Source organism: Panthera onca, chromosome A2, assembly GCF_046562875.1.
Source record: "Panthera onca isolate mPanOnc1 chromosome A2, mPanOnc1 haplotype 2, whole genome shotgun sequence".
NCBI lineage: Eukaryota > Metazoa > Chordata > Mammalia > Carnivora > Felidae > Panthera > Panthera onca.
This window is the reverse complement of record NC_138340.1, coordinates 17,812,399-17,835,790: the sequence shown is the minus strand read 5'-3', so window position 1 is coordinate 17,835,790 and position 23,392 is coordinate 17,812,399. Positions and strand designations below refer to the sequence as shown.

Sequence of the window (23,392 nt, the reverse complement as noted above, 5' to 3'; positions counted from 1 at the left end):
GATCTTGAGGGTGGAGCCCTCATGAATGGGGGTTAGTGCCCTTATAAAAGAGGCCCCAGAGAGGTCCCTGGGCCCTTCTGCCAAGTGAAAACAAAGGGAAAGGACAATCATCTGTGAACCAGGAAACTCTCATCAGACATAGAATCTGGCGGCAGCCTGATCTTGGACTTCCCAGTGGGCAGAACTGTTGTTTACAAGCCCCCAAATCTATGATGTTTTGTTATAGCAGCTGGAACAGACTTCTCGATTTCCCTGGCTCTGCCCAGACCCCTGCTCCACAGTGGGTGGCAGAGCCACCGTTAGCCATTGCCCCATCTCAAGGTGTCTTGTGTGAGCATATGGTCTGGAGCAGACGCGGATGAGGCCCAGCCAGACTCCCCCTGAGCCAGGAGGTGGCCTGGTGTGCCTGGGAGCTTCCAGTTCCCATCCTCAGACCAGGCCATCTGAAGCAGGCTTGCCCTGAGCTGGGAGGGGTGTGGGGGGGAGGGCAGGTAGGATGCCTGAAGGGATAGAGGTATCAACCCAGTGGGTGAGGTGATGGGCTAGGCTTGCAGAAGGGACTGGCATTTATTGAGTGCCTACTGTGTGCCCAGGTCTGCTCTGGGCACTGTCCCCACCACCTCACCTGGTCCTCCGATGCAGAATGAGGGCCCAGGGCCACGGGGAGGGGAAGGGCTGTGTCCAGCCTCCCAAGTGTTAGGATGCAGATTCCAGTGGAGACCCCCTTGGGGTCAAGGGCTAGGAACTGGGGCTCGGGGTGGAGGGGGAGCGGGGCAGGGAGCGGAAAGTATCCCGTGCACAGAAGTCAACGTCGGTGGTCGCCAGGTGCCTGTCAGCGTCCTAAACGGCCCCGGGCCATAGTTTTTGCTTGGCCCCCGGACGTGGGCCTGGCCGGCAGGCTGGGAGGGGCGTCCTCTCCCCTTCCCTCGCCTCGCCCTCCTCCCCTCCGCTCCCTCCTCCGGGCGGGGTTCCCGGAACAGGCCGCCGGGGCGGGGCGAGGAAGCGGTGGCCGCACGGGTCGCTGAGGCTGCGGCTGCACCTCGACCCCTGTTTCTTCTGTCTGTCTGTTCTTCTGTCCGTCTGCCACCCAGCTATGGCTGCGCGTGTCCCCGCGCCACGGATCCTCCTGCTGCTGCTGCTGCTCCCGCCGCCTCCAGGTGGTGAGCCTTTGGGGGTGGGGGGAGTTTGTCCCGGGCGGGGACAGTGTATAGGGGAGCGGGGCAGCCACGTCCGTGCGCCCCTGGCGTGAGCCCAGGCAACACCGTCCCCACAGTGTCCCGCACCCCATTAACCGCGAGGCAGTCAGCCAACCCTCAGGACTGACCTGACCTCCACCACAGCACCCCTCCCAGTCTGAACTGACACTGCCCAGACCCTAGGAAGTTGCCACCATTGCTCTGCCTGGGAATGGTGGTGGTGGTGGTGGGGTCTGTGCTCCCTCACGTGTTACAAGGGATTGGGTCCCCAGGGGCTGGGGTAGGAGTTCCCGCCTGGCCTTAGCCTAGGGTGGTGGCAGCAGGGAGGCCTGGCCCCTCCATCAGAGGCTTTCCCTTGGGCTCTGTTTACTGGGTGTGGAAGCCCCTGCCGGGTTGAGGCCAGGTTGAGGCCGGTCTCCCCCCGGGGTTGGAGGAAACATCACTGTGTGTGTGTTGACGGTAGCCAGACGGGTGATTCACAGGCGGAGGAGGCCAGGCTGGGGGCCTTTTAGGGGTAGGAATTGGAACAACCCCTTGCCCAGCCAGAGGAAGCGGATGATCCCTCTGGCGTGAGTGGCTTCCTCCAGGAGAAGGGCTTTATTTCCTGGGGGCTGAGATGAATGTGGGGACCTGGGGTGGGAAAGTGAGAAGATGGAGCCCAGGTCCCTGGTCCAGTGAGATCTGGGAAGCCTCCTCCACTGGGAAGTGTCTGGGGCCCAGAAGAGCATTGTGTCATGGGCTCTTGGCCCAGACAGCGTCAGCGTTGTGTCTTCAGTCCCAGCTTGGAGGCTGGGCCGTGACTGTAAAGGCTGTAAAGACCCTGCTGGAGGTGGCTCACCCGAGTAACCCAGTAGCATGGGCCATGCTGACCATACCTGCCACCATACCTACTACCAGGGTGAGCCTGGTAGTGGTCAGGTCCTCTGTCCTGCAGCTTTGCCCAGAGCAGGGTTCTGCCTGAACCTGCCAAGAGCAGAGCACCCCTCCCCCGCCCCCATCCCATTCCTAGTTATCTCTTCTCAGGGAGGCCACTCAGTGCCTCTTTCTGTGGGCCTCGCTCTGTACATGGTCTCCAGACACTGCACGCTGCCCCAGGGCTCTGGCCACTCTGGGTCTCTGCGTTCCAGGTGCTGTGTCAGCACTGTTTCCAGGTGAAGTAGCCACACTTCATGGTTTATCAGCTACTGTAGTCATCTGGGCCTTACTGGATTGGGTGTTCTATGTGGGGGTCTGCCCAGGCACGATCCGGGACTGCCCCCTCCTGCTGGTGGGCACTAGGCCTCTGCTTATATAACCTAAGGATGCATGGGAACATTTGGCTGTAGCATCTTCCTGGAAGTTTGCAAGGCTTGTGGTCTCTCAAAGCCCCGGTCACTTCCCACACTTGTCAGCCAGGTCCTCTCAGCATGGCCTGGTACAGTGAAGTGTTGTCTATACCCCAGCCTGGGGGAATATCCTTAGATCCCAGTTTTGCCTGAGAGCCTTGTAATGGTTCTGGGACTCCAAGTGGTGCCACTGCCTCGGAGCCCTGGCCACTGAGGGCATAAACATTTTCTAGGCACCCGCTGCAGCCCTAGCCCAGGGCTAATTGTTTCACAGACTCTTATATGGTGGGTGTAACTGTAGCCAATGGGGAGTTGGTCTGGAGACAGCCTGTCGTGTGGTCTGTGAGGGCCAGGCCCCTGCAGTCCAGTGTCTAGCAGGGGCCCAGGCCCAGGTGAGGAGAAGGAATAAGGATTGAGAACTAGTTGGTCCAGTGCCTGGGCCCCAGCAGCTAGTTGGGGGTATTACTGTTCAGGTCTGTGATTGCTGGGCTTGGGCAGTTTCTGGAGGAGGGGGCCTGGAGTGAGGCCTTGTAGGATGAGTAGATTTGAAGGTGGGGAATGGGAAGCAGGCAAGAAGAATATAGGCAGAATGTGGGTAGAGTTGGAAAGCTGGGGTGATCGTCAAGGCCTTTTGCAGTCCAAACCCGTTTTGTGGACTCTGGACTTGATCCTGAGGCAGTAGAGACCAGGGATGGTCCGAGAGCAGGAAGTAGCCCAGTCAAACTCCCACTTAGAAAGGTCAATCTTCTATCAGAAGGCAAGTGGCCGGTGGGGGAGGGAAGGGGGCTTGTTAGGTGCTCTGCTGTGGGACAGGGAGGAGGGCAAGGCTGATGGGGGCTTCGGCTAGAGGTGGCCAATGACTAGGATGGTTCACAGATGGCCCAGATGCTTGTGCCTGCTGGCAGTGCTGGGAAAGGGGCTGTGCTAGCCAGGACATGGCTGAGATCTGGCATGAGGCCTGGCCCTGTGGCCACAGATTAACAAGTGTGTTTCTCTGCTCCAGTCCACAGTGAAGTGTGTGTGGCTTCCCGTGGACGCATCCTCTTCCCTGAGTCCTGTCCTGATTTCTGCTGTGGCACCTGTTACAAACAATACTGCTGCTCTGATGTGCTGAAGAAATTTGTGTGGGATGAGGAAAAGTGTTCTGTGCCTGAGGCCAGGTGGGTGCCCGGTGGTCGCAGGGGGGGGAGGCCTGAGCCCGCCCCGAGCAGGAGTGTACATGAAAGGGAAATAGCCCTGCCCCTCCGCCTCTCAGCCCCCTCGAGGTGGTAGAGCACTGGACCAGGGGTGGGGGTGGGGGTGGGGTGCCCCTGTTCTGGGCTGAGCTCCCCAGAGCTTGCTCAGTTAGCCCCTTGCCCCTTTCCCTGCGACCCTAGAGGACTGCAGCTCACCCACCTCACTCAGCCTTGGGCTGAGCAGGTATCTCGGGGCTGGTGGCCTCAGCTGGCCCTGTGGCTCACCCCTGGGTATGTACCTGGATGTGTACCTGTACCAGCACGGTGCATGCCTTGGTGTGAGTGTACCCCACAGTTCGTGCATGCACCTCTTGGGGGATTGTATGTGATTTGTGTAGGTATCATCCTGTGGGCCCTGGAAGGCACGTCGCACTGCACCGTGCCTGTGTCCTCTTGGTCTGGCCCCTGGATTTGCATTGCATCTCGGTTTAGGCTGTTTCATGGGCTGGTCCCGAGGTCTCCCTTTGCCACATCTGTGTTTTGTGTTTGGTCGCGGGTATAGAAACGGTTGAGATGGTCAAACTTCTCAGCTCATGGCAGGTTGATTATCATCAGTCTGGGCAAGACCAGCCCCTGTCATCTTACGTATTTACTTTAATCTCACATGACCATTCCATTTCCCTCTCACTCCATAGGCTACCAGTGTGTATGTCCTTTTCATGGTTTGGGTTTTATTTATTTATAAATTAAATTAAATTAATTTTTTAATTTATTTTTTATTTTTAAAAGTTTATTCATTTATTTGTATTTTTATTTTTTATGTTTTTTTAATTAAAAAATTTTTTTTAATGTTTATTTACTCTTGGAGAGAGAGAGAGAGAGAGAGAGAGAGAGAGAGAATGTGAGTGGGGGAGGGGCAGAGAGAGAGGGAGACACAGAATCCGAAGCAGGTTCCAGGCTCTGAGCTGTCAGCACAGGGCCCGATGCGGGGCTCGAACTCACAATCTGTGAGATCATGACCTGAGTGAAGTTGGTTGCCCAACCGACTGAGTCACCCAGACACCCCACGTTTATTTATTTATTTATTATTATTATTTTTTATTTAAAATTTTTTTTTTTTTTTTAGTGTTTATTTATTTTTGAGACAGAGAGAGACAGAGCATGAACGGGGGAGGGGCAGAGAGAGAGGGAGACACAGAATCGGAAGCAGGCTCCAGGCTCTGAGCCACTAGCCCAGAGCCCGACGCGGGGCTGGAACTCATGGACCGCGAGATCGTGACCTGAGCTGAAGTTAGACGCTTAACCGACTGAGCCACCCAGGCGCCCCCACGTTTATTTATTTTTAAGAGAGACTGAGTGCATGCACATGCACCCTTGCGCAAGTGGGGGAGGGTCAGAGAGAGAGACAGGGACAGTGGATCGGAAGGGGGCTCTGGCTGACAGCAAAGAGCCCGACATGGGACTCGAACTCACAAACCTTGAGATCATTACCTGAGCTGAAGTCGGACCCTTAACTGACGAGCCACCCAGGTGCCCCTATTTATTTAAAAAAAAAATTTTTTTTATGTTTATTTATTTTTGAGAGAAAGAGTGAGAGAGACAGAGTGCAAGCAGGAGAGGGGCAGAGAAAGAGAGGGAGACACAGAATCCAAAGCAGGCTCCCAAGCTCTTAGCTGTCAGCACAGAGCCTGACACAGGGCTCGAACCCACCAACCATGAGATCATGACCTGAACCGAAGTCGGAGCTTAACCTTAACTGACTGAGCCACTCAGGGGCTGAGCCCCTGAGCCACTGAGCCCCTCCCACCCATTTGTTTTTAAGTTCATTTATTTATTTTGAGAGAGAGAGAGCGCGTGCGTGCCTGTGTGCATGTGCACGTGTGTGCCAGCGTGGAAGGGGCAGAGAGGGAAACAGGGATCCAAAACAGGCTCTGTGCTGACAGCAGAAAGCCTGATGAGGGCTCAAATTCACAAATTGTGCGATCATGACCTGAGTCAAAGTCACATGCTTTAAATGACTGAGCTACCCAGACGCCCCTATTTTTTTAAATTTTATTTGAGAGAGAGAGAGTACAAGTGGGAGAGAGGGGCAGAGAGCCACTTTGTGCTTTGCAAAATGTACATTGTTTTGTGGGTACGGTGAACTCTTTTACCTTTTGCATTCAGCACAGCGTCTGTAAGACCCATCCATGTTGCATTGTGTACATCCGGCCTGTGCCCACCCCTGTGGTGTCGTTCTCTTTGGTCTGAGTCCTAAGCTTGCTATCCTAGATAATTGTGATGGACATCCTCCTGTACTTCCTATCTCCTTTTATGGAACCACGTGAGAATTTTTTGGAAGTGTGCATGGGAGCAAATTGCCAGGTTAGTGAGATGTATGTAATTACTGACTAAGAAAGTGATCTTGGGAATGGCGACACCAGGCTGCATACACTGCCAGCCACACCTGAAGATTACTTCCAACCTTTTGGTGTCCTTACTTTTATGCATGTGTCTTTTTTAAAGAAATCCATTCCAGTAATTTTTTAAAATACAGGAGCATTTCATTTAAATTTAGTGTAATATTGTACTGGGACTATATTTGCCATCTTATTTTGTGCTTTTTATTGGTCTCTCTCCTATTCATTCTGTACTTCTTTCTTTTTAACTTACCATATTGTTTTGGTTTGTTTTTATTCCATTTTTTTCTTCTACTGTTTATTTCTTTTATACTCTGTATTGCTTTTGCTCCTTCTTGCCTCATTGCACAGGCTGGGACCTCCAGTGCAGTGTTGAATAGAAGTGATGAGAGCAGATATCTCTTTCTGGGTTTCAATTTAGGGAGAAAACATTCAGTATTAAGTATGATGCTAGCTGTAGCTTTTTCATTGGTGCCTCTTATCAGAATGAGGAAGTTGCTTTCTATTTCTAGTTTGCTTGGACTTTTAGTCATGAAGGGATCTTGAATTTTGTCAAATAGTTTTCCTGCATCTGTACTTTCTCCTAGGTAATTACTCTTTTAAAAAAAAAATCTTTTAAGTTCATTTATTTATTTTTGAGAGAGAGAGAGAGAGAGAGAGAGAGAGAGAGAGAGAGATTGCACAAGTGGGAGAGGGACAGAGAGAGAGAAGGAGACACAGAATTCAAAGCAGGCTCCAGGCTCTGAGCTGTCAGCATAGAGCCCCACATGGGGCTTGAACCCACAAACTGTGGGATCATGATTTGAACCAAAGTCGGATGCTTAACCAACTGAGCCATCCAGGTGCCTCAGTCTTTTTCATAGTACTGTAAGTAGTATAGTTTAAAATTCTCATTATGTATTGATACAGAGAAAGGTAATAAATTTTAATAAATTGACCTTGTATCCAGAGACTTTACTAAATTTACTTATTAATTTGAGTGATTTTAATTGAAATTTCTTTAGAATTTTCTACAAAAATAGTCACATCATGTGCAGTTAATGTCTTATTTTTTCCATTCCAATTCTTATACTTTTAATTAATTTTTCTTGTTTTATTACACTGGCTCGGATCTCCAGTACAATGATGATTGAAAGTGGTGATAGGTAGCATTCTTGTTTCTGGTTCCAGAGGGAAGGCTTTCATCATTTCCTGGTTAAAAAATGTTTGCTGTAGTTTTGTATGTGTGTGGTTTTTAATGTTTATTTATTTTTGAGAAGAGAGAGTGTTAGTGGGGGAGGGGCAGAGCTGGGGGTGGGGGGTGGTGGTGGGAAGTTGGGGAACAGAAGATCTGAAGCAGCCTTTCTGCTGACAGCAACGAGCCTGACGCGAGGCTCAAACTCACAAACTGTGAGATCATGACCTGAGCCAAAAATGGATGCTCAACTGACTGAGCCACCCAGACTCTCCTGCTGTAGTTTTTCTTTTTTTTTTTAAGACACCTTTTATTAGACTAGGCTTCTGCTACTCTTCCCCCACCCCCCCACCCCCCGCTATTCTAATAGCGATATTAAGAACTCTTTTTCACAAACCTTTGGTGCCTTAAAAAAATTTTGTTTCCAACGTTTATTTATTTATTTATTTATTTATTTATTTATTAAACGTTTATTTATTTTTGAGACAGAGAGAGACAAAGCATGAACGGGGGGAGGGTCAGAGAGAGAGGAAGACACAGAATCTGAAGCAGGCTCCAGGCTCTGAGCTGTCAGCACAGAGCCCGATGTGGGGCTCGAACTCACAGACCACGAGATCATGACCTGAGCTGAAGTCGGACACTTAACTGACTGAGCCACCCAGACGCCCCGTTTATTTATTTTTGAGAGAGAGAAACAGAGTGTGAGTGGGGGAGGGGCAGAGAGAGAGGGAGACACAGAATCTAAAGCGCAGAGCCTGGTGCGGGCTTGAACCCATGGACCTTGAGATCATGACCTGAGCTGAAGTCAGACACCCAACCAATTGGGCCACCCAGGCAAATATTTGGTGCCATTTATTTATTGTTTATTTTTTTAAGTTTTTTTTTTTTTTTTAACATTTATTCATTTCTGAGAGACAGAGACAGAGCACAAACAGGGGAGGGACAGAAAGAGAGGGAGATACAGAATCGGAAGCATTATCCAGGCTCTGAACTCTCAGCATGATGTGGGGTTTGAACCTAAGAACTGTGAGATCATGACCTGAGCTGAAGTCAGATGCTTAACCAACTGAGCCACACAGGTGCCCCTCTTTGGTGCCTTTTAAAAGGAACATATTTCAGGGCGCCTGAGTGGCTCAGTTGGTTGAGCTTCTGACTTGGTTCAAGTCATGATCTCATGGTTCACGAGTTCAAGCCCCACATCGGGCTCTGTGCTGATGGCTCAGAGCCTAGAGCCTGCTTTGCAGGTTCTGTGTCTCCCTCTCTCTCTGCCCCTCCCCTGTTCATACTCTGTCTCTCTCTCCCTCAAAAATAAATAAAACATAGAAAAAAATTAAAAAAAAAAAAGGAACATATTTCTGGGGTGCCTGGCTGGCTCAGTTGGAGGAGCATGTGACTGTTGATCTTAGGGTCATGAGTTTGAGCCCCACATTGGGGATAGAGATTATTTAAATAAATAAATATTTCAAAGGAACATATTTCTTTTGGGTAAATATCTTGGAGTAAAATTGCTGAGTCATTGGTGCATGTGTTCAGCTTCCAGATACTGGCAGATACTTCCAATTTTCTAACACTGTACCATTTACACTCTTGCCAGCCATGTATGAGAGTCCCAGTTTTCTATACATCCTCTCTAAACTTGGCATTGTAAGTCATTTTTAAAAATTTTGCTAGGGGCGCCTGGGTGGCTCAGTCAGTTGAGCATCCAACTTCGGCTCAGGTCATGATCTCGCGGTCCGTGAGTTCGAGCCCTGCGTCGGGCTCTGTGCTGACAGCTCAGAGCCTGGAGCCTGTTTCAGGTTCTGTGTCTCCCTCTCTCTCTGACCCTCCCCCGTTCATGCTCTGTCTCTCTCTGTCTCAAAAATAAATAAATGTTAAAAAAAAAAATTTAAAAAAAAATAAAATAAAATAAAAATTGAGCTATAATCACATACAGCAAAATGCACAGGTCTGAATGTTTCAGTTTGATGAGTTTTAATAAATGTATACTTCTCACATATAATATCTCAGTCAAGATCTAGATCATTGCTATTGCCTAGGTTTTAATTTCAGTAATTTTGGTGAATGTGTGGTGATACCTCATTGTGTTGTTTTCTTTTAAGATTTAAGTCTTTTGAGATTTATTGAGACTCATTTTATGACCCAACCTATACTGTACCTTGGTAAATGTTTCATATGAACCTGAAAAATGGTATATTCTGCAGTTGTTGGGTATAGTGCTTTATAAGTGTCAGATCAAGTTGGTTGATAATAGTGTTTAGTTCTTTTCTGCCTTTTGGTTTTGTCTGCTTGCTTTATTGATTACTGGAGACCACAGATATGTTTGTTGTTTTAGTTCTGTCAATATTTGCTTCATGAGTTCTGATGCTTTGTTATTAGGTGCATACATATTTAGGGTTGCTTTGACTTTCTGATGAATTGTTCATCTTATCATATGTAATGTCCCTCTTTATCTCTTGTATAACCATTGTAAGCCTCAAAGACAGTATTTTAATTGTTTTTGACAGTGAATATTTATTTATTTATTTATTTCAATATGAAATTTATTGTCAAATTGTTTTCCATACAAGACAGTGAATATTTATTTACATTTATCCATATCTTTATCTTCTCGCTGCTTCTTATTGCTTCCTGCATCTTTAAGCCTCAACTGAGATCATGTTCCTTCTGCCTCTCATGCAGGTATGCTGGTGTCAAATTTTCTTGGTTTTTGTTTCTCTGAAAATGTCGTTATTTCACCTTCTTCCTCAAAGTATATTTTTCCTGGTTATAGATTTCTAGGTTGGCAGCTACTAACTTCTCTCAGCACTTTAAAGCTTTCATTCCATTCTTTTTTTTTTTTTTACGTTTATTTATTTTTTTAGCAATCTCTACACCCATCATGGGGATCAAACTTATGACCCTGAGGTCAAGAGTCATTGCATACTGGGGCGCCTGGGTAGCTCAGTCGGTTAACTGTCTGACTTTGGCTCAAGTCATGATCTCACAGTTTGTGAGTTAGAGCCCCGCATTGGGCTCTGTGCTGACAGCTCAGAGCCTGGAGCCTGCTTCGGATTCTGGGTCCCCCTCACTTTTCTCCCCCTCCCCCACTCGCACTCTCCCTCTCTCTTTCAAAAATAAATAAACATTAAAAAAAAAAAAAAACCACTAAGAGTCATTGCATACCCTTCCGACTGAACCAGCCAGGCACCCCGTTCCATTGTCTTCTGTTGTCTATTATTTCTGTTGAGAAACCAGTTGACAGTTTAATGATTGCTCCTTTGCAAGCAATATGGTTTTTCTGACTACTTAAAAAAAAAATTTTTTTTAATGTTTATTTTTGAGAGAGAGACAGAGGAGTGGCAGGACTGGGAGACAGAATCCGAAGTAGGCTCCAGGCTCCAAGTTGTTAGCACAGAGCCTGATGTGGGGCTTGAACCCATGAACTGCAAGATCATGACCTGAGCCAAAGTGGGACACTCAACCGACTGAGCCACCTAGGCGCCCCTGTTTATTTTTGAGAGAGAGACAGAGAGAGAGAGAGAGACAGAGTACGAGCAGGGGAGGGACAGAGAGAGAGGAGACACAGAATCCGAAGCAGCTCCAGGCTCTGAGCTGTCAGCACATAGCCCAGCGTGGGGCTCAAACTCATGAACCATGAGATCATGACCTGAGCTGAAGTCAGACACTTAACCAACTGAGCCACCCAGGTGCCCCAATGATTGTTTATTTATTTTTTATTTTATTTTTTATATATTTTTTTAAAGAAGCTAAGTATTTATTTTTTTTAATTTTTTCTTAACATTTATTTATTTTTGAGACAGAGAGAGACAAAGCATGAACGGGGGAGGGTCAGAGAGAGAGGGAGACACAGAATCTGAAACAGGCTCCAGGCTCTGAGCAGTCAGCACAGAGCCCGATGAGGGGCTTGAACTCACGGACCGCGAGATCATGACCTGAGCCGAAGTCAAATGCTTAACTGACTGAGCCACCCAGGCGCCCCATTTATTTTTTATTTTTATTTATTTTTAAATTTTTTTAATGTTTATTTATTTTTGAGAGAGAGAAAGCATGAGCAGAGAGAGACGGAGACACAGAATCTGAGGCAGGCTCCAGGCTCCAAACTGTCAGCACAGAGCCTGATGTGGAGCTCAGAGCCACGAACCAAGAGATCATGGCCCGAGCCAAAGTCAGACAGTCAACCAACTGAGCCACCCAGGTGCTCCTGTTTGTTTAATTTTGAGAGAGAGAGAGACAGAGACAGAGACAGAGACAGAGACAAAGAGAGACAGAGCGTGAGCAGGTGAGGGGCAGAGAGAGAAGGAGACACAGAACCTGAAGCAGGCTCCAGGCTCTGAGCTGTCAGCACAGAGCCCAATGCAGGGCTCAAACCCACGAACCATGAGATCAGGACCTGAGCCAAAGTCGGACACTTAGCTGAGCCACCCACGTGTCCCTTTCTCTTTGGTCTTGTATTCATGTTGTCTAGTGTCCTAGTGTTTCTGAAAACTTTGTAATGTGTGCCTAACATTACATTTGCAAAATTGACTGTAGAAATTTGGAGCTCAGGACTTCTGAGGAGAAGTCTTGCTTTTGCAGGGACACGGCACTCTCAGACCACCTTGGCCTAACTGCAGAGGCCAAGAGGATTAGGAGCTCAGCTCTCTGCTCACTTTCTCCCTTATTCTTGGGGTGCAGCTTTTTAGGTCTCATCCCCAGTTGGTGGGAATCATCAGAGAATCATCGTCACTTGGTGGGCTCTGAGTCCAATCTCCACTCAGCCCCTCAGCTGCCCCTCTGAAGTTGGCTAGTGCCCCCGGGAGCAACAGGGCCTCAGATGCCGGGTTAGCTTCCCTGGGTCTCTCTTTCCAGCCTCCCACACACCAGCTTGGCATCCTCTGCTCTGTTATTGCTCACCAAAGCCTACATACTGATTCTTTTTTTTAAGTTTTATTTATTTGAGTAATCTCTATACCCGACCTGGGGCTTGAACCCATGACCTGGAGATCAAGAGTTGCATGCTTTTTTGACTGAGCCAGCCAGGAGCCCTTGCTCTCTGACTTTTTAAAAGTATTTTCTCCTCAGCTTCAGTTTTCCTTCAAATTTAGGGTGTAGTTGTTCCTCATGCTTTTGAATTTTGTTCTACATTTAATTTTGGAAAGTTTCAATATATTCAAAAACAAGAGAATAATAACTCCACATCCATGACCTGCTTCCATAGTTACCCACACTCTGACCATACACTTTCCACCACTTTTTTTCCTCATTAATTAATTAATTAATTAATTTTTTAACGTTTATTCATTTTTTGATAGAGACAGAGTGCGAGTGGGGGAGGGGCAGAGAGAGAGGGAGACACAGAATCTGAAACAGGCTCCAGGCTCTGAACTGTCAGCACAGAGCCCGACGCGGGGCTCGAACTCACGGACTGTGAGATCATGACCTGAGCTGAAGTCGGACGCTCAACCAACTGAGCCATCCAGGTGCTCCTTTTCCTCATTACTTTAAAACAAAATAAAAATTAAACCATCATAAAAATTTCTCCTCAAATGTTAGTTTTTATCTATACAAATGAGTCCTTTGTAAAGAAATATAACCACTGTATCAATAGTACATTTAGCACAATTAACAGTAATTCATTAATAATTTTCTTAAAAATTTTTTTTGTTTATTTTGAGAGAGACAGAGCGCGAGCAGGGGAGGGGCAGAGAGAGAGGGAGAGAGAATCACAAGTAAGCTCCACGCTGTCAGTGCAGATCCTGACGCAGGGCTCAAACTCACGAAACTGTGAGATGGTGACCTGAGCCGAAATCGGGAGTTGGACGCTTTACCGAGCCCCTACCATTTCTTTTTTAACTTTGTGACATGGTAATCTTCCTTTGCTGATTTCTAGCTTAGTAGCATTGTGGTTCGAAAAGATACTTTGTATGATACCAATCTTTTCAAATCTATTGAGCCTGCCAGGCCTTACCTGTGGTCTGTACTGGAGAATGTTTCCATGTGCACTTGAGAAAAATGTGTGGGAGGCACCTGGGTGGCTCAGTCAGTTAAGCGTCGGGTTGTGATCTCATGGTTGATGGGTTTGAGCCCTGTGTCAGGCTCTGTGCTGACAACTCAGAGCCTGGAGCCTGCTTCAGATTCTGTGTCTCCCTCTCTCTCTGCCCCTCCCCCACTCACACACACACACACACACACACACACACACTCTCTCTCTCTCTCTCTCTCTCTCTCTCTCTGTCTCAAAAATAAAATAAACATTAAAAAAATTAAAAAAAAAAAAAAAGAAGAATGTGTGGCATTCTAGCCTGAGATCCTGGTGTGTGTGATAGTCATGCTCAGGAGGCCATTAGGGCTACTCGCCGGCCCCGTACAGGACTGGCTTTGGTTCATGTTGTGTGTGTGCACTAAGGTAGCATTTGTTCCTGGTATGCTGGGTGGGGCTCGGGTGTATTAACTGTGAGTTTTCCTCTTTGCAGCGTGTCCACTGATATAGAGCCACTGGAGCAGCTGGGCTCGGCGCTGAGGTTCCGTTCCAGCTTGGACAGCGACCCCATGTCAGGGTAAATAAAACCTGCAGGCTGCGCGCATCTTTCTGGCCAAGATGACAAGGGGCTCAGCGGGCTAGAGTGAGGGCTGTGGGGACAGGGATGCCGCAGAGTCATTGTAGTGACTAGCCCCAGAGACTGACCACCGGGTCCCTTGCTCCTCATGTTGGAAAGTTGTGTCCTCATCATCGTACTCAGGAATGGGAGGACTATGGTTGGCAGTTGAAAGGCCAAGGGTAGGGGTCCATGTTGACCTAGGTGATAGGGAGGGCATGATGGTGACGGTGGTGACAGGGATGGTGTGATCGTGACGGCGACGGGGCAATGGTGGTGACGTGGTGGGGCTTTGGTGGCGATGGTGATACAGTGATGGTGGTGATGGTCTCAGGGCAATGGTGGTGACGGGGCGACAGTGATGGGTGAAGAGGTGACGGGGTGATGGCGGTGGGCGATGGTGGTGCAGGTGCACGGTGGTGAGGTAATGATGGAGCGCGGCGAAGATGCTGGGACAACCGATGACACCCAGTCCCCGTGTCTGGGCTTGTGAGTTATGGTTGCTGTGTCAGGGCCCTTCTGTCAGGGGGCCAGGGAACAACCCAATCTTTGAAAGCTCAGTTCCCTCGGCCAGTTTCCTGCTGTGTCTTGTTGCCACCATGACTAGGTGTTGTGACACACGTTTCATGCGGATGGAGTAAGCGTGCAGCCACTGGTGTGTTTTCCTGGTGGGGTCTGTTCCACGTGCCGCCTGCCCCTGCCCTGGTGGATCTAGAAGCCCCTTTTGGGAGAAGATCTGCCCAGGCCTGGTTGCCCCTTAGGAAGAAGAGACTTTGGGCTCAGGGCTTGCACGGGGGTCCAGGTGCTTGCCTGCCCCATCCTGCCCTGTGGACCTGGGTGGATGTGGAATCAGATGGGGCACCGGGGAGTGGGGAGGGGAGAAGTGCAGCCTGTGGTCCCCCCTCAGCGCCCAGGGCCCGGCCTCTGTACTCCCGTCTGCTGGCTGATCCTGCCCCCTTGGCCGACTGGGGACTGACGCCTCGATGAGCCCCTCCCTCCACATCCAGGGAATGCCCTTCCACTGTTGAGTCCCAGAACTGTGGGCTTTCAGATGGCCCCACAGGATGTTCTGATGTCCAGCCAGTGTGGGCCGGGGGCAGCCCAGGGGTGGGCCTTGTCCTGAGGACAGCGGGCAGCATGGGGTTCTGGGCAGTGCTCGTCTGAATGGTGTTTTAGGAAGACCACTCTGGCTGCTCTATGGAGGATGAAGGCAGCAGGCAGGGACGGGGTGGCGGGTGGCTAGTGGGAGGCAGCCATGGCTTCCCAGTCCAAGGTGTTGGGAGGCTAGAGGGAGACTGGGTTTGGTGGGGTGCTATGAGGCTGGAGACGGGCATTCAGCAGCTGCGCTAGGGAGGGGTGGGGGAAGCTGGTCTCTGTTGACAGGGCCAGAGGTCTGGCCCTGTGAGAGGATGTGGGACAAGGAATAGGTTTGGGGTGAAGGGTTCAGGTTGGGTGGCAGGAGTGTGTTGAGGACTGAATCTGAGGGTCAGCAACGTTTGAAGAATGGCCTCAGGAGGAGCTGAGCAGGAGGGTTCATAAAAGTGGGAGGAAAGAGGAAGACGCCCGGTCCGTGGGGTATTGAGAAATGTGGATGCCATACCACAGAGGCCATGGCACCTGTGGCAGGAGCCGTTCAGTGCAGTGGATTGAAGAGTGAGTTGGAAATGGGTAGGGTGAAGTGAGTGTAGACAGCTTCAGGGAGATATCTGGTTGTGAACCAGTGAGGAGTAAGACAGGAGTTGGAGGAGGAGTCAGGGTGAAGAAGGGCTTCTTCGGTGCTGGTGGAGACTTAGGCTGGGAAAGGGGACAGAGGGGACGCTGCAGAACAAGGTCCCTGAGGGGCATAGGAGGAATGACTGCCAGGGCTTGTGGCAGGCAGTTAGGGAGGTGACTGGGACGAGCCCAGGAGCACCTGTCGCGCCTTGAGGTGTGCACCAGTCACGGAACTGGTGAGCGGGGCCACACGCTGCAGCGTGCACACCACTGTGCCTGGTGGGGGTGCCTGTGCCTCCTGCCCTGCCTGTGCCCTTCATGCCTCCTGCCCCAGACGTGCTGCCCACTGAGAAGTGCTGACAGTAATGCTGTTGACTTGCCCCCACCCTGCTCTGCCCCGTCTCTTCTCTGCTTTCTTACCAGAGCCCCTGTGTCTCACATGACACCTGTCTTAATAAAGGTTTAGGGTTTGGGAAGTAGGTACCAGGCAGGTAAAAGGGCACAGTCACCAACGACACTTCTGTGAATGCCCTCAGGTGGCTGCCTGTCCATTCTCTCAGGTGGGCATCTGTGTGCTGCCCCCTCGGCCAAGGGTGCTGTTTATCCACTGGAGTGTGGGCTCCTTGGTGGGTCCGGCACCTGCTGCCCAGGCCATGGCTGGGAGCTCCAGGGAAGCCTCGATAGAAGGAAAAACCCCTTGTCTCCCTCTGTGAGTGACTCCTTGGGTTCCCCAAGAATGAGGCACCAGCTCAGAGCACAGGGACCCAGATGAGACTATTTCTGCCTGTCACAGCCTGGATGGGTGATATCTTCCCTGAATGTGGCACTGTGCTCCCTATGGTGTGGCCATGTTATCCATGGGCCTGGAGTTGGCCCAAGTCTTCTGCCTGCTCCCCACCTTTGGTAGGCGAGCCCCATCCTGCCCTATTGAATGGTCAGTGGCTGTGTCCCTTTTTGGCTTGTTCCCTCCCCAAAGCTTTCTTGCTCCTCTGTCATGGTTCTTTTGGATCCTGATTTCATTGTCCCTTCCCAGTCCCTTGCTACTCATGGGATGGTCAGGCAGGATTGGCATGTTTTTAAGCACCTGACTGGTAGGATGCATGGCTTCAGACCCCAGGCAGGCTGCTGCTGACCCTCCATCCTGACTCTGCTGTGACAGTTTGTAGGAAAGGCATACAGGTCCTTGAGGTGAGATGAGGCAATGGTGCACCTCTCCTGGCCCTCCCAGCATCCTTTCTGCAGCTCTCACACCCACTGTGTCACGGCCAGTCCCCTGTCTTGCCAGCGTCATGGTGAAAGTGCTAGTGTCCCTGCTCCAGAGATGGCCTTTCCCCAGTCTGAACATTGGGAGTCTTTGGCCTTCTGGGACCCCCCAGTTCAGCCCCACCTGCTCCCTGCCTGGGCTGACTCTATTTTTTGAACTTGGCCTTTGGTGTCTTTGATCTGGGAGGTAGCCCCAACCTTGGGAATATCATTCCTTCCTCTCAGAGGCATGGTTCAACTGGAATTGTGGCCATTGGTACCACAGACCCCTGCCACACTACAACCACCCCTCAAATATTACCCTTCCCCAGAACATCATGCCTTGCTGTCCTACGAGGTGCTGCCCCTGGGTCCCTGAGTGAGTTTTTCATTCATCAGGTATGTATTGAACACTTATTGTATGCTTGTCACTGGAGTTACAGTGATGGCCCAAAGCAGGTGCAGTCTGTACCTCTGTGAATCCACGGGCTGGAGGCAAGGTACATGTTAATCAAATGCTCACATTGAGTGTTTATAAACTGAGGTAGACAGGAAGTTCTTACCTAAACTTATCTGCATGGTCAGGGGAAGTGTTCCTGATGAAATAATATTTTGAGCTGAGTTCTGAATGGTGAACAGAAATTAATTACATGGGGGTGAGACAAAGAGAAGAGTGGATCAGGCAGGAGGCACTGCATGTGCAAAGGCCCTGAGGTAAGATACAGCATGGGGCTTTGCAAAGCTGAAAGGAAGGTGATGTGGCCAGAGCACAGAGAACAAGGTAAGGTGGGAGTCCCAGACCACACAAGTTTTATTTTATTTAGACTTTATTTTATTTTTTTTTAAATTGTTTTTTAACGTTTATTTATTTTTGAGACAGAGAGAGACAGAGCATGAATGGGGGAGGGGCAGAGAGAGGGAGACACAGAATCCGAAACAGGCTCCAGGCTCTGAGCTGTCAGCACAGAGCCCGACGCGGGGCTCGAACTCACGGACTGCGAGATCGTGACCTGAGCCGAAGTCGGCCGCTCAACTGACTGAGCCACCCAGGCACCCCTAGACTTTATTAATTAAAGATTAAAATTTGTCTTATTGTAAGTTTTACTATCTGGTGAGACAGATCCTAGATCCCCCCCCCCCTTTTTTGTAAACTATAATATATATACAGATAAGTACAAATAGATACACATAATTTATCTCTTTTTAATTTTTAAATTTTTTTAAGACTTTTTTTTGGTGGTGGGGGGACACCTGGCTGGCTGTCATTTCAGCATCCGGCTCTTAATTTCAGCTCAGGTCATGATCCCAGGATTGTGGGATCGAGCCCTGTGTTGGGCTCAGTGCAGAGTGTGGAGCCTCCTTAGGATTCTCTCTTTTTCTCTGTCTCTCTCTCACCCCTTCTGCCCCTCTCCCCTGTCCACGCTCTCTCTCTCTAAAAGAAAATTTAGGGGTGCCTGGATGACCCAGTTAAGCATGACCCAGCTCAGGTCATGGTCTCACCATTTGTGAGTTTGAGCCCCACATCAGGCTCTCTGCTGTCAGCATAGACCCTGCTTCAAATCCTCTGTCACCCTCCCTCTCTGCCCCTCCCCCACTTATGCTCTCTCTCAAAAAAAAAAAATTTTTTTAAGGTTCATTTATTTTTGAGAGAGAGAGAGAGAGAGAGAGACAGAGTGCGAGTGGAGGAGTTGCAGAGAAAGAGGGAGACACAGAATCTGAGCTGTCAGCACAAAGCCTGATGTGCGGCTCGAACCCATGAGCCATGAGATCATGACCTGAGCTGAAGTTGGATGCTTGACCGACTGAGCCACCCAGGTGCCCCCAAATTTTTTTAAAATAAAATTTAAAAAAATATTTTATTTATTTATTTCTATTAAAATATCTGAGCTTTTTTTTTTTTTTAAGTTTATTTAAGAGAAGAAACGTGCATGGATGAGCACGTGCAAACAGGGGCAGGGCAGAAAGGAGAGAGAGAATCCCAGGTAGGCTTCGTGCTGTCCGCATGGGGCCCTGGGCTGGGCTAAATCTCACAAACTGTGAGATTATGACCTGAGCCAAAATCAAGAGTCAGATTCTTCACTGACTAAGCCACCCAGGCACGCCAATTTTTTTACTTTTAAGTAATCTCTACACGCAATGTGGAGCTCAAACTCACAACCCAAGATCAAGAGTCATGTGTTATACTGACTGAGCCAGCCAGGTGCCCCAGATACAGCTTAACAAGTAAATTATAAAGCGAATTCCTGTGTGATCCTGAGAGCTATAGGAGCCATAGCAGGCTTTTGAGCAGGAGTGACATGATCAGACCTGGCAGGTTGGCCAGGGGCACTTGAGGAGGCACTTACATCATCCTGGCAAGGTAGGCTACTGGCTTGGAACATGTGCTGGTGGGAGAGGGGGTCCTGAGGGGATTCGTGTGTCATCCAGGAGGCCCTGGGGGTTGCTGGTGGGCCTAGATCACTGAAGGTACCCATCAAGGAGGACAGCTGGAACGGGGCTGGTGGGCTGAGTTGGGGCTGAGCAGGAGTGTGGCTTGGGCACTCAGGGCATCTCAGATCCCATGGCAGCGTCTCGGCAGGAGGACGGATGGATAGCCTTGGTGAGAGGCCAGGTCGGGGCACGTGAGGCTGGGGACACAACTCTGGGAGGACCACCTGAACACTTGGCTTCCCTGCCTGCTCCTGGCCCCTCTGGTGCAGCTGGGCCTTGCTGTGTCTTTAAGAGCTCTGTGTTGCTCTTCCTGCCACTGACGTCAGGGATAGGGGAGGGCCAAGATCTGCTTTCCTTTTCCTCGAAAGGGGAGGAGATTGAAACTGAGTGGCCCATGATGGAAAGAGGGGAAGTCCAGGGCTCCTGGCGGCCCTGGAGTGAAGGCAGAGGCTAACATGGGGTGAGCTTGGGCGCCATACTGTGTGTGTGTGTGTGTGTGTTTCTTTCTCTCCATTCCTTGGGGGCAGCAGAGGGCCTGGGAGGAGCTTATGAATCAGGGGAAGGTGAGGGGCCGGCACAGTGGCCAGTGGTTCCTGCTTTGCAAATGCGGTTGTGTATTTTGGAGTCCAGAGCATGAAAGGTCTGTTCTTCACCTGTCCCTGGGCTGTGAGGGGCCCTGCTGAGGTGGTGCTGCCCCTCCGGACTGTGAGGGGCAGCTTCTCCCCCCAGGTCGGGGCAGGGCGGGGTGGAGCCACAGCCTTCCCCTGGGTCTTCAGTAGAGGCAGAGGCCCTAACAGCTCGCCAAGGTTCTTCCAAGTTTTATTTTTTAATTAAAAAAAAATTGTTTTTGAAGTAGTCTCCATGCCCATTGTGCGGCTTGAGATCAAGAGTCTCATGCTCTACCAACTGAGCCAGTCAGGTGCCCATGTTTTTTAATTTTTAATTTTAGAGAGAGAGAGAGTGTGAGTGGGGTAGAGGGGAGGGGACGGGGTGGGGGGGGGGGAGAGAGAGAATCTGAACCAGGATCCATGCTCAGCATGGAGCCTGACATAAGGCTTGATCTCACAACCCTGGGATCATAACCTGAGCTGAAATCAGGAGTTGGACGCTCAACCGACTGAGCCACCCAGGCACCCTGCTCCTTCCATGTTTTAGGTGCAGTCAGCAAGCATGTACATTTTCTTAGAATAGAGCTTGGTCCCTTGGCACCTGTGGAGGAGAACAAGGGTCTCTGTCCTTGAAAGTCAATTTTAGTGACCTTCCTGCCCAAAACTGTTCTTTCTTAAAGCCCCTCCACTCTGTTGTGGTCCTTGCTGAGGGCCTGGCATCAGGCCCTTCCGGAAGGCAAGATTACCTCCAGCACGCCCATATTGTCTACCTGTTTCTTTCTTTTTTTTTTTCTCTTTTTTTTTTTAACGTTTTTTAAATTTATTTTTGAGACAGAGAGAGACAGAGCATGAACGGGGCAGGGGCAGAGAGAGAGGGAGACACAGAATCGGAAGCGGGCTCCAGGCTCTGAGCCATCAGCCCAGAGCCTGACGCGGGGCTCAAACTCACGGACTGCGAGATCGTGACCTGAGCTGAAGTCGGACGCCCAACCGACTGAGCCACCCAGGCGCCCCTGTCTACCTGTTTCATTGTTCACCGGCCTGCAATACTGGCCAGAGTGCAGGAGCCCACCCACTGGTACAGTGCTTGGCATCCAGCAGGCTCACTGTCACTCCGGGAGGCCAGCAACCCTACTCCGGGGCCAGTGCTGAGTCTGTGTTCTCTGCGTGCCTCTCCTCACGCTTCTGGCCACACTGGCCTCGGCTCTCCTGGAATTTCCCCCCATCTTTGTCCCTTGTGCTTCCACAGTCATTTAACCTTCAACATCTGCCTCCTGCACTGGGCTGTGGGCTTCCGGAGGCCAAGGGCGGGTCTGTCTCACCCACTGCTGAGTTTCTGGTTTGTGGCATGTGCTCGATAACCGTCTGCTGACTAGGCGGAGGTGGCCAAGACGGGTGTATGGTGGGGAGGCGCCGGAAGAACTCCCTGCCGTGCTCCTCGGGCGGGGCAAGAGGGGTAGACCTTGGGTGCTTTATACAGACTCGTAAGACAAACCCCATTTTACACGTGAGGAAACGGATTCTGAAAGAGGTTCAAGCTACACAACCTAGATGTTGCTCTGTGTCGCCCAGAGTCTCCTCTGGCAAGAGGGGTGCCCCTGGGAATGGTGGGGTGTGGACTCTGTCCTGGGCAGGGGCGAGAGGCCCTGGGTCATGATCGGCTCTTTGGCAGGTTTGGGGCAACTGTAGCCATCGGCCTGACCATCTTTGTGCTCTCTGTCGTCACCGTCATCATCTGTTTCACCTGCTCCTGCTGCTATCTCTACAAGATGTGCTGCCGGCCACGTCGTAAGCACGCCCGTCCCCTCCCCACCCCGCCGGGACCCTTGGTGTACGGGGTGCAGACCCCAGGCGGCAAGGGGAGCCGAGCAGCGCCCTGGCTTGGTTAAGCCCGAGCGAGGGGTGGCAGTGGTCCTGACTGGGATTCTCTTTGCAGCGGTTGTGACCACCACCACGGCCACCACCGTGGTACACACCCCTTACCCTCAGCCTCCAAGTGTGCCGCCCAGCTACCCCGGACCGACGTACCAGGGCTATCACCCCATGCCCCCGCAGCCAGGGATGCCAGCGGCACCCTACCCGACACAGTACCCACCACCTTACCCCGCCCAGCCGTTGGGCCCCCCGGCTTACCATGAGACATTGGCCGGTGAGTACCACTGCCAGCTCTGACCCTTCCTGAACCCCCTAAATCTCCTGCCTCTGCCCCCTCGCACTGCAGCCCCCGTGCTCATAACCAACCAGTGTCCTCTCTATTTTCAGGAGGTGCGGCCATGCCCTACCCTGCCACCCAGCCTCCTTACAACCCAGCCTACATGGACCCCCCGAAGGCAGCCCCCTGAGCATGTCCCTGCATCTGGGGCTGCCACCATGTGTGTGTACGTGTGTGTGCGCGCGCGCGTGTCAGACTGGGTACGCAGGCATGGTCCTTTTCTCTCCGTGCGTGGTGCGTGAGTCCTGTTTGTACACGAGACTTCTCGTGATGCTGACGTGGTGGGAAGCAGTCCTTGCCAGAGTTGCTGGGACCCTACTTTGTTCTCTTCCTCACTTGAAATCGTGCTCTTTTGAAATCTCAAACAAAATTCAAAGACTGGGGTGAGTTCTTTTCCATACCACCCCAGGGAGACCAGGTGGGGCTTGTGTCATGCTAGGATAGTACAGCTTTCCGTGGGCAGCGTGCATATATGTTCCAGTTTCGGTGGAGCAGCTAGCCACTGCTTGAGGCCATGGCCTGTCCCCAGGGCATGGGGGATTCTTCAGAGAACCAGAGCTATGATGCAGGCCTGTGGGTGAAGTTTGGGACCTGGCTAAGTTGGATTTTAATCCTTTCAGCAGATGTCCCATAGTCCCCAGATCCTGTGCTGTGCCCAGGGGAGGGTGGGCAGCCTCCTGAGATCAAAACACTTCAGGCAGAGCCCCACCCGTCCCCGACCACTGTCTGACTGGATGGTCCCTGCATTCTTCCTGGCACCACCCAGAGGGCTACATCCACCCACAGTTCTGGCTGCCCTGGCTGGCCATGACCCCCCATCACAGGTAGGCAGGGTAGCCTCTGTCCACTGGCACACTCAGGTGTCCTCCCTGCAGTGTTATTGCCTTTTTAGCCAAACATTTTGCCTGTTTTCTGTTTCAAAGTGTGTATGATAGTTGTGAGGCCGAGACCCCTAAGTCCTGGAGGAAAACTGGCCCACAGTCTGACCTCTGATAGTCCCTGCTTCTCCCGTCACCAGCTTCAACAGAACATCCAGCTCCCAAACCCGAGTCCACAGTGTGTCTTGGCACCTGGGACACCTGGGCCAAGGGGCTGTCTGGACCAAAGGTGCGGGGGGCCTCGGTGGCTGCTCTGGCCCAGACACGAATACCTCGGTGTTCCCCGTTCCTCTGTTAATATCTCACCAGATCTGTCTTAGCTTTGTGCCTGTTGATGTGTTTGAGAGCCTAGGGTCTGCACCTTTGTTTATAATAAATGCAAACATTTGGGGCTGCTGCCTCCTTTCTTCAGAGCCTTGGCTACTGGGACAGGGCATTAGGCCATGTACCATTTTCATCCACCTC

General features: G+C 50.8%; 1 protein-coding gene across 4 annotated transcripts; it reads left to right on the top strand.

Moving 5' to 3' along the window:
- Positions 1-976: 976 nt before the first annotated feature.
- On the top strand, positions 977-23,318 carry SHISA5 (shisa family member 5). 4 transcript variants are annotated; one of them, XM_060630975.3, is made up of 6 exons: positions 977-1,160; positions 3,525-3,681; positions 13,722-13,805; positions 21,510-21,625; positions 21,774-21,986; positions 22,100-23,318. In XM_060630975.3, the coding sequence occupies exons 1-6, from the start codon at positions 1,094-1,096 to the stop codon at positions 22,177-22,179; spliced, it is 717 nt and encodes a 238-aa protein (XP_060486958.1). In that variant the 5' UTR covers positions 977-1,093; the 3' UTR covers positions 22,180-23,318. The 4 variants fall into 4 exon arrangements, with proteins under 4 accessions (XP_060486958.1, XP_060486959.1, XP_060486961.1 ...); XM_060630976.3 differs by having other exon boundaries at positions 978-1,157; XM_060630978.2 differs by lacking the exons at positions 977-1,160; positions 3,525-3,681; positions 13,722-13,805 and adding an exon at positions 19,571-19,689.
- Positions 23,319-23,392: the final 74 nt, after the last annotated feature.

Coding starts and splice junctions, on each gene's coding strand:
- SHISA5 (XM_060630975.3), top strand. CDS start 1,094: ATGGCTGCGCGTGTCCCCGCGCCACGGATCCTCCTGCTGCTGCTGCTG. Junction 3,682..13,721: donor TGTTCTGTGCCTGAGGCCAG/GTGGGTGCCCGG, acceptor TCCTCTTTGCAG/CGTGTCCACTGATATAGAGC. Junction 21,987..22,099: donor TTACCATGAGACATTGGCCG/GTGAGTACCACT, acceptor CTCTATTTTCAG/GAGGTGCGGCCATGCCCTAC.